Below are 10,770 nucleotides of genomic sequence, written 5' to 3'. Positions count from 1 at the left end.
ACATGTCCGGACATTCTCCCTGTATTTAGTTTCAATGAAACAGCATTTGAACAGCGTCCGTCCTCTGCAACATGTGTTTCTTTTTATTTGACACACACGGGCACCATAAAGAACTCGTTTAACCACCACATGCCAAACTGTCCTAACGGACACGCTATGACTGATAACATAATCTGGCATGACATTTGTGGTGATCTATCACGTTCTTGATAATAAAGTGTTGCGCATTGAATGTATTTACGTTTCATTTTATTTCTCTGTTCTCGTACAGGCAACAACTGTCCACGAGTTTACTGAAACAACAACAACTGCATTAAATGTCTGTACAGTTCTTCAACAAAGGCACACAAATGCCCGTTGTGCGCTGTCCAGCTGTTGTTCAGCGCGTGTAGTGGGCGTGTGGGCGCATCGCTCGTTCCGCCCTCAAAGCGATCTGGGTGTGGTTTAACCGGGCACTTTTAGTAACGGGTCTCACGCACTTTTTAGAAGTCACGTCAGTTTGGAAGAGGAGCTCGACCCACCTGATGATCCTTGGCTCAATCCGCTCCACGTTACTTACCAAGGGACTGCAAATTTATCTACCTCTTACGTTAAACACATCCACGCGCGTTTTATATATTCAAAAGTCGTCTTTGGTAACTTCGCTTGCGCACGCCGTCTAGTGATTATTTTAAAGGGAAATTGAAGGGGCGGTCAAGTCATTATCAAGCCTAAGCGTTGCACGGCGTTTGGTCGGTTTTTTCTTTTTAGTTTTTGCACTTGTGCGTTTTTGTGAGGATGCATACCACCCAGAAGGACACCACGTACACCAAGATATTTGTCGGTGGTCTTCCGTACCATACGACGGATTCCAGTCTAAGGAAATATTTTGAAGTGTTTGGGGAAATCGAAGAAGCTGTGGTGATTACCGACAGACAGACTGGAAAGTCCAGGGGTTATGGATTTGTAAGTATTCCCCTCTTTCCCAATTCCCTTGTTAGGGGCTGTCAAGCGCAGACGTTTGGCGTACATAACTGCTGTCTGACAGCATGACACAACACATTTAAATGGCAACAGGTCTCCGTGAAGGCGAGAAAAAGCTTGTTTTGCACCCCATGCCCATCGGTATCTGCAATGATTGCGCAACATGTACGTTTAAAACCTAGATCTTCACCGAATTGTTTTAGATTTTCTACATTTACTAATACATCTTGAGACATATCATGGTAAGTCACAAAACAATTCACAAAGCCTAAAACGATAGATTATTAACTCCTGACCCACTAAACTGCGCTTTTGGAGACTAACAGGCCCATATTGGCTCAGCTGTCGCGTTTAAGTAGAAGCACCCTGATAAGCGTTTCACAGCCACAGAGTAAACAAGGCAACTTGTAAACTTTTGACAGCGCACACACCAGAACTGAAACGACTCCAACAGATGTCAAAACAACCTGTTAGAAAACAGTTCGTGTGATATCTGTTTATATCGATTTACTCCAGCCTCCGAAAAACACACAACGTCTTGTGTTTAAATCGTCATTTGGGCCAGAGGTCATGCGTACTTGGACAAACAAATGATCTGAAATCTGCCATGGCGTTAGCTAACAGAGTCTAGAAGCTTCTTTTGGCAAAACGTAAACTAATTTGTTTGTTTTTTCAAGATCGATTTTACTTTTACAAATGTCTCTCTATTTAAACTGTCCATTCTAAACTAGGTAACTATGGCAGACCGATCTGCCGCAGACAGAGCTTGCAAGGACCCCAACCCCATCATCGATGGCAGGAAGGCCAATGTTAACCTGGCTTATCTTGGGGCCAAGCCGAGGGTGATGCAGCCAGGTAAGGCTTTTATACGTGTGTTAATATGCAAAAGGCATATAAAGATCACAATCATCAGTGAAAACCATTGGATGCCAGCGCTGTAATCTGTTGGACACAGCGACTCCTAACAAAACCATACAGGGTTAAAAACAAAGTACAGATATAAGTTTGGTTTTAAGCACAGGCTATTGTGTAGTTTCATTGTGTGTGCATGTGCTGATGTTTACCCAGGGCTTGTGGCTGTTTTTTTTAAGTCTAAATTAATGATAAGCAGTAAAGGTTGTTCGTTTGCCTGGTGTAACAATGGGATTTACCCCCATGTACTTAATGCATTCAACACACAAGTAGTTCCATCAGAAATATTAACTCGCATCCATCTTTAGCAGGTTGATTTATAAGAATGTAGTTTTGTGAAAAAGCATAGACAATTCATATAAACTTGTTTTTAATGTTTTCGTTGCAGGTTTTACTTTTGGTGTTCCTCAAATTCACCCTGCATTCATTCAGAGACCATACGGGTGAGTGACAGTTACACCTTCAAACTCTAGAAAATGTTGATGTTCAGTGGTAGTTTGACGGTTTTGAGCGGTTTGAAGTCCGTACGTTCATTATAATAACAAGTTAAATGGTAAATAATAGGGAAATATGACACAACATTCAATGTTTATGCAGAATTTCTAACCCTTCCTCAATACATGTGTGTGTGAAAGAACCACTTTGACTGCACACCATAGCCTGACTCAATGTTGTCTATCTTTCTCTGGTTCGACAGGCTCGATTTGGGTTAAGATAACTGGTGGTTTGAGGAATAGCTCTGAGAGCTTTGTGCAGATCGGTAGCTACACTACCTGTAGACTCAAGCACACAAAAACACATGAAATGGTGATTACAGATGCATGTATGTTGGTTTCAATTTGGTTTGGACTTTCACTTTTAATAGTACATAGAGTTGTGTGTGCCTTTTACCGTTATGAAGTGGTGTTGATAGCTTAACTGTGTGCTTTTTTTAATTTGATAGAAATAAGGCTGGATTTGGGGTGCTGTATTTCCGTGTTGGGGAGGAGTGGTATAACTTTGCCAGAGAGCAAAGTGTGATTTGTAGTTTGCTTTTTCACTTGTTTCCTCACGTTTGTAATTGCTGGAGCTTGTGTTTTGATGATTATTTTGATTTTCTTTCACCTTTTTTGTGTTTCTTGTTATTGTAGTGAGTGCCGTTTGTTTTGTGTGCCGTTGTTGAATAGTCTTCACGCCAAACCAAAACCCGACTACAAACTTGCACGTTTTTTCGGTTTTATTTTGCTCACTGATTGAGAGTCCTGTCACACTCACAGCACAGAGAGTATGACACATACTCACCCTTTACCGTTCTCTCCCATCTCCATTGTGTCTCTCTCTTGCTCCTTTCTTTCTTTCTTTCTCTTTCTCTTGCTCTTTCTTTCTTTCTTTCTTTCTTTCTCTCTCTCTCTCTCTCGTGCTCTCTCTCTCGCGCGCTGCTGTTATGTCTCTCTACTCTAGCCCTAAAAGGCATCCTGCACTGGATCCAGAATCCCCAGAGTCCTGCTGTTTCTCTCGTAGTGATGATGTCCGATCATCTGTATTAATTCAAAAATCAAGAAGATTGAAAGCATAAATTCTCTCATGAATTACTCACCCTCAAATTGTTCCAGACATGTATACATTTCTTTGCTCGGTTGAACACAAAGAGAGATATTTTGGAATAATGTTTGCAACCAACAGTTCTGAAGCACCATTGACTGACAATTTTTGTAATTTATTGATTCTTTTGAACACAAAAGAAGATATTTTGAGGAATGTAGGAAAACAAACAATTCTGGGGCACTTTTGACTACCATTTAAATTTTTCCTACTATGGCAGTCAATGGTGCTTCAGAACTGTTGGTTGCTAACATTATTCCAAAATATCTCTCTTTGTGTTCAACCGAACAAATTCATTTATATATGTTTGGAACAACTAGAGGGTGGGTAATTCATGACAGAATTTTCATTTTTGGGTGGAGTATAGTTCATCGGATTCCAAACATACAAATGTTGTCCTTCTGTCTAAAATATGATTTATTTCTTTGAGATGCAGATATTTGCGTAATGGTAGAGGAGATCCTTTCTATACATCAAAACTGGATTGGGGTTTATGAAAGTCACATACCGTGACAGAGATATCAGTGTTCATGATACGTTTTCGGTGTGTTTAGTCTTTCTTTTTTGTATTGAAATGATCCACCCTGACATTCTGTCTAACAAAAAAGAAGTCTGTATCTTTCTGAAAGCAGACAGTCCTAGAAAAAGGTTTAAATGGGCAGTCGCTCAGTGTTTCCGAAGATTCTGCATTGTGTCTGTATGTGTGTGGGTGAGTGTGTGTCTTTTTGTGTATGTGTGTCTGTGACATACATGCATGTGTTTGCAGTGTTGTGAGTCCTCTGCTGTGACAAAAAAAATGTCTGGATGCCACAGCCCCCTGTGCGAGCCTTCGTCACATGGCCCTGTGCGGCGTTAAGGAAAACAAGCTTCACCATTGTTTCCCATAAAGGCTGTAGTGCTGACAGTGCAGTCGCATAAAGCTCTCTTGCTTTTAATTCTCGCTCTTTCTCTTTGACTCTGATCACTCTCTCTCGGCTTGGGGGCCTGGTCTGCTCCTGACATTTAGTTCAAGATAAACTTCAACATGGCCCACCATGTGCCACACTGGATCCAAATTCGTGACCATATTAGTTATGGAATCGTGTGTCAATTAAGGGGCATCATACTTTGACATTGGGGCAGTTGTCGAGTGTTGTTCTTGGGCCAAATACAACCAAACCGTGTCACTAGTCAAATCTGTAATATGTGGGTAGGTTTGAAATTTGCAAAGTCATACCTGTTCCACAACCTTCTTTGTAGATGTTTCTCATGAACACAGAAGAACATCAGAAATAGTTCTGTTAAATAATCCCAATCTGCCCAGTTGGTAACAGGACGTCCCACATATTTTTTTATCAAACCCTGTACTGTAATGTAACCCCGTAAATGTACTGAGGTTGTTTTCTTTCACCTGTTTATCTGAGATTTCAGCTGATGACCGCAAGTGTTTGCTAATTCTGTTTCTGTTAAGCAAGACAACGGGCCTATATTTAGATGCATAAAATTGCCAGTGGCTTAGATAGACAAACAAATATAGTTATGGACAGCCAGTTACAATTGTTTATTTTGTTTGTTTAATCGTATTTTATTTCCATTGAAGAGATCTCAAGATACTATATAAAAACTATAGAAATTCTACATTTGTAATGTAATTTCCTTCATAGATCACAAAAACAAATGATCTGCTATACAGTAGAATTGAAGAGGCCCAAGTGTTCTAAAGCAGCATATAAATTTGAGTCAGTCCATATTTTAGTCAGTCTTTATTCATTATTTTTCGAGAACTTTGTTCAAGTCTTGTTTTGTCCCCATTTATTTCATTTAAAAAGTGAAAAAGACCCAAAACAGAACTTTGATATACTGTTATAAATGACTCCACATAAGGAAACAAATTGTCACTTGTTATGGAAAAACACGTTGAGCCGATGTTAAAGGTGAAACGTTTGGAAAACACCACAGTAACTCATGTTGAATGGCAGGTGGAGCAGAAAATAGTTCCCAGCCCTCACTGTCACTCACACTGTTGAGCCATATAAACGGTGTCCATGAGTCATCTGCACTTTATTTAACTTTATCAACTGGTTGCACAAGATTTTTGTCATCCCTCCATGACCCGGCACTGCGTTTAGACAGCTGATTTAGTTATATGTGTACTTAACTGCGATGAAGAGTTTCTTAACAGAACAATCAAACATTAAGCTGTGTTTCTAGTGTAGATATAAACTGAGCAGATTCATAAACAACAGCTCAAATATCTTTGCCGAAACCCAAGCACTTAATAGAAATCCCTTAATTTTGATGCCAAATATTTGTTGTCTGTCTATGTTGTCTGTCTATCTCATGTTTTGTATATATTTTTGTATATTGATTGGTCTGTTTAACGCAGCCCTTTGTGTTACTCAGACCAGCAAGGCATCTACGAAAGACGTTAACCTGAGTGAGGAAAGAAAGATTATGGCATTGTGTGCGTGGTTGATGAGTTGATGTTGGTGGTTTAACTGCTCTCCTTTGTTTCCCTTGATGCCTGTTTTATACTTTTTACATTTGGGGCAGAGGTTTTGGAGTTTGTTTGGGAGTGTTCAGGTGCTTAGGTTTGACAGATGAAATAGGGTTGCCATGATAGAAGCTTTCTCTCACTTCTTCCCCCGACCTAGACAAGTTTAAATGTGGGACTCGATTCACACAAAGATTCTTAACTATAAGCTACATGATGGAGTCTGTAATTCCACCAGCAAATATTGATTTTATTTTTCATTCCTACTGCAAAATACATATTTTTCAGACAGGAAGAGATTCTTAGTTTCTTAAGACAAATTTAGTCATCAGCAAAATGTTGATTCGTGGGACTTTTAAATGAGAACCCATTCTCACAACAATTTGGCGATATCTTGACATCGTATCATCTTTAGCACTTAAGAGGTCATTCAGCGTACCAGTGCATGCCTGAACTAAAAGTTTTCACCTGTCTGTTTAACATGCAGACAGTAGATGTAAAAAGGCCTCTGAAAGTGCAGCGGGGTACGTAATGAAAGGCAGAATGGGCTCATTGTTCCTGATTGCTTATTTAATCAAAACTCCCCTCTGTGTGTGCTGTCCTGCCTGAGGCTCATTGTCTAAATGCGGAGGGGGAAACAGCCAGCAGCGTCCCTTTTTGAAAACTGTCCAGCTGTCAAAGTAGCTCTGACATATTCACAATGCTTCCCTCATCTCCTTTCTGACTCTCCTGGGTCCTGCTGTCCCACCACTTCACTGCATGACACGTATGACTTTTAGCATAGTGTCTGCCTTAGCAAATGTGGGCGCTTCTCACATTCTATATATTTTTGAGGAAATATATCGCCCAGAAATAAAAATCCGGACATAAGGGTGAGTGAATGACATGAGGGTGTTGTGAATAAGGACACAACCGATAGTGTGAAATTGGGTTGGGAGTATCTGTTGGCTGACCAATCGCAGACAAGCTGGCACAAAAATGACACTACCCTATTAAAGGGAAAAAAACACACATTACTTATTAAATATTTGAGATGTCTCATTGTCTTACTAAGAGATGACTATTTTGGCAACCTTATACCTCTAATAATCACTAGCAGACATTTTCTTGGTGTTACTGTTGAAATGGGATGCTTGGCTGCGCTGTGGTTCTGCTCGGTGTTTGTGCTTGTGCAGTAAATGTTTCCATTGTGGGGCTAACAGGTTGTTGTTTGTTTTTCACAGGATCCCCACTCACTATGTCTACCCGCAGGCCTTCATGCAGCCCAGCATGGTCATCCCTCACATCCAGCCAACCGCGGCGGCCTCCACCACCGCTACTTCGCCTTACATCGATTACACCGGCGCAGCCTACGCTCAATATGCCAGCGCTGCGACTGCAGCTGCCGCTGCAGCCTACGAGCAGTACCCGTATGCTGCCTCTCCTGCCGCAACCGGCTACGTAGCGACTGCCGGCTACGGCTATGCCATGCAGCAGCCACTGGCCACCGCCGCACCTGGATCTGCCGCCGCGGCTGCAGCATTCGCTCAGTACCAGCCCCAGCAGCTGCAAGCTGAACGTATGCAATAGCAACCAATGAAGCGGGCGGGAGATGCGCGGGGAGCCGACGCCCAGCAACTGCTACTAGATGATGATGATGATGAAGAGGTGGAGGATGGTGAAGAAAATAGATGCTGGTTGTGGGTTGATTGCAAGAGGAGGAGAATACGGGAGGGGGATGGTAATTGATAGAGATTATTAGTAAGGTGGGAACTCCATTGCTTTCCATCTTGCTGTGATTAAACCAAAAATGTAAACAATTTGCAGAAAAGGACGGAATCTAGCTTTTTACTATTTTCATTATCCTTATTATTATGTTATCTTTATTACCATAATTAATATTAGAGTAGAATATTTATTGCGAAAGGAGGTATGCAGCGACTAATCACTGTGGTATAGGCGCATTGTAGAGGAAAGTCCTGATGCTGTCATTAATGTAGGCGACCGTATTCTCCAAAGGACACTTGGAAATGTCCCACAGTGTTTCGATTCTGGGCCCCAACCCTTCAATTTATTCTCATTTGAGGGCTCTCTTTTTGTTTTGTCTTCTCAAGTACATTTTGTTTTTGATCATCAGGGAAATGGAGCGTTTTTCAGCAAATTAGAAAAGACAAACTCTGCCAATCAGGGATCGTAGACCTAACTGTGGCGAAATGAAGAGATCCAGTGTTAGCGCGTTTTATGTGTCGTGAACTACCTTTTTATCTATCTGATGCTGAATGTCCCCCTTTTTCCTCTCCCGTCTTGATCTATGCAAACGCAAACCGGGGACAAACGTAAGCTCAGAAAAGGAGAATTTCTCTATTGCTACCCCACGAAAGGGCATCGAACTATTTGAAGGGACTCTCAAAAGACAAAAGGACGGAGACGTATTGTATTATATGCTTACAAATACACAAGGACTAACATGTACAAAGTTACACACAAATTTAAGTGTTATGTCTCTGGGCGAGGGAGAAAGCACACATGCGCACACACATTAATATTATGATGTAGGAAAAAAAAAAGCTTGAGGCATTGCTCAGTGTTAGAAACTACTGTGTTGGGGGAAACCGCGCTCTGAAAACATCACTGGTGCTCATTTGTAGAGCTGTCACTGTTTAATCCCTGGGTCCATTTTGGAACTGCTTCAGCTCCTTCAACAGCTCCCCTCTCTTTCTGTTCAAGAGTGTCTGGAGACTTGAGCAAAAGACCACCTGTAGATCCTCCCGATATCACCCACGTCTTCTCCATCACCAGCCGGATATCTTTCTGAGAGAGACACATCGCTGGATAAAGACAAGGAGATGTGAAAAGGGAGGGGCTTAACACAAGCTTTTCACCCGCTATCAGTCGACTACAATGAGAAATGAACTCTGGTCTTCACCAAGAAACATAACCGAGCACCAGCACGTCTTTTCTTAATAAGGTCTATGTATTTCAACTCGTTGCAAAACAGCACTATAGCTAAAAGGATCCGAATCTGTGCGTGCGAGGGTTCTTTGTGTGCCTTACATTTGTAATGCTATTTAAAGAGACATCTGCTATTTAAGATATTTATTTTGAGTTGACTTATGTTGCGCTCCAAGATCACAGACTTGGATGCGGTACTGTATGGATATAATGTATTCATCTCATGGCATATTATTATAAGTTATTGAGTAGGTTTAGTTGTAGTATTAACAAACTCAACCAAAAATGTTGGTCTAGGACTTATTTAAGATACAATTCTGTATGTGCACTGTACAATTCTATTTTTTTCTTTCTATACATTTGGAATTTTAGAACGTGACATTAAATATTGGCTAGTTTAATGCCTATCGTATGACATTTATTTTATTGCAGGCCTGTTATTCCAGGCATGTTATCTCCATTTGTCATATTTAGAACTGTTTAAAAAAAAAAAGAACAAAAAAATACTGGCGAAATCTAAGGGACATGCTGCTTCATACAATAGAATGTATTGTCAATGTCAAGGACGGATGCTGTGCTACTATTGCTTTAAATATGCATCAGATGAGCAATTTTACACTGTTAAGAATTTTTATACTTGAACTCTTTCTTACAAGGGAAAATATGAAAACAAAGAGTAACGACACAACAAGCGAACAAAAGACATTGTCACTGGATTTGGGCACGTAAAGTGTTATTATTTAAATACAAACATTATGTAGGTATTGAAGCCTTATTTCAGATTTTCAACACTATTTACTCTAAATTGAAATAAAAAGGTTCTATATTTAAACCTCAAATGCTTTCTTTATTGGACAACAGTCCTGCTGTTTGTTATATTTGCAGGTAATTGGATTCCTGAATTGTGCTCATCATGTTGTGTAATTTACTCAAAAGCAAACATTTCTAGCCTTATCACTGTTATTTTAGCGTTTATTTCATGCTTGACTGGCTTTAAACCCTCATGGTTTGTTTCTTGGGGTCTCTGTTTGGACAGGCTGCAGAAAGTAACTTCACTACAGTCACACTGCAGTGACAAAGAACAAGCCATCATTGGTTGGTTCGTCGATGAAGGTGTCATGAAAAATAAGCCGACGTGCTCCGAAAGTCACAATATAAACACACAAGCTGTCACCTCGCCACACACAGAGATGGTTATTTACGATCTTGTTTATGCTGGTTGGTAAAGTAAGTGTTTTAACTGACCTGAACTCTGGGTGTTCAGACGCTGCTTAATAATGGAGCTGCTAAAGCTCAGTAATCCGATTACCTTTTTTTTCTTAGGAACTTCTTTCTTTTTTGAGTCACTAAAAAGGTCAAACAGGGTTTGTGCGTCTTTCTGACCCCAAACAGAATGACCTCAAGAACAATTTAATTGTTTAAAAAATAAGCATTGATGTATCAGGTTAATACTTGTGAAAATTATTATAAACTAAGCAGTCAAAGCATGATAGCTTACTTCAACCGTGTTCATTGAAACATTTGACATTTCTTTAGGGTCTCAGAGATTTCATATTTACAATATTATTGAATGCAATTTTCCGGTACACAATTTACTAGTAGTTTACTTTGTTTGTTCCTTATTCTTTCGAATTGTGGAATTGACAATTAAATAATTGTTACCAGCCATATTACGTAGTTTAATACCATTTATTGGGAACATATAATAAAAAACATTTCAATATACCGTTCATTTTACACCCACATCAGTTGGGTCTTCGTGATCTCAAACATGACAGTAAATTAGTCTTAAACCGAACATGAAAGTTATGATTATTTTTTAAGATATTGTTGTGTGGATCTCACATTGTTGAATTGTTACATAAGAAATGTGTTTGTGTTACTCATGCTGTCGGCATGTTCATATAATG

General features: G+C 40.1%; 1 protein-coding gene across 2 annotated transcripts; it reads left to right on the top strand.

The window, feature by feature from the left end:
- The first annotated feature begins 425 nt into the window (after nucleotides 1-425).
- rbm24a (RNA binding motif protein 24a) lies at nucleotides 426-9,696 on the top strand. Of its 2 annotated transcripts, XR_013788132.1 has the most exons (5): nucleotides 486-945; nucleotides 1,695-1,818; nucleotides 2,264-2,318; nucleotides 7,153-7,649; nucleotides 8,636-9,696. XR_013788132.1 is itself a non-coding variant. In XM_079484397.1 (4 exons), the coding sequence occupies exons 1-4, from the start codon at nucleotides 778-780 to the stop codon at nucleotides 7,496-7,498; spliced, it is 693 nt and encodes a 230-aa protein (XP_079340523.1). In that variant the 5' UTR covers nucleotides 426-777; the 3' UTR covers nucleotides 7,499-9,696. The 2 variants fall into 2 exon arrangements, 1 of the variants encoding a protein (XP_079340523.1); XM_079484397.1 differs by having other exon boundaries at nucleotides 426-945; nucleotides 7,153-9,696.
- Nucleotides 9,697-10,770: the final 1,074 nt, after the last annotated feature.

The sequence above is a fragment of the Barbatula barbatula genome (genome assembly GCF_947034865.1).
Source record: "Barbatula barbatula genome assembly, chromosome: 21".
In the NCBI taxonomy this organism is placed as follows: domain Eukaryota; kingdom Metazoa; phylum Chordata; class Actinopteri; order Cypriniformes; family Nemacheilidae; genus Barbatula; species Barbatula barbatula.
This window is presented reverse-complemented; position numbering and strand designations above follow the sequence as displayed.

Bases quoted from the DNA above. Each gene is read 5' to 3' on its own strand.
- rbm24a (XM_079484397.1), top strand. From the start codon at position 778: ATGCATACCACCCAGAAGGACACCACGTACACCAAGATATTTGTCGGT. The intron at 1,819-2,263 runs GTAAGGCTTTTA...TTTTCGTTGCAG, and splicing joins GCCGAGGGTGATGCAGCCAG to GTTTTACTTTTGGTGTTCCT. The intron at 2,319-7,152 runs GTGAGTGACAGT...TGTTTTTCACAG, and splicing joins TTCATTCAGAGACCATACGG to GATCCCCACTCACTATGTCT.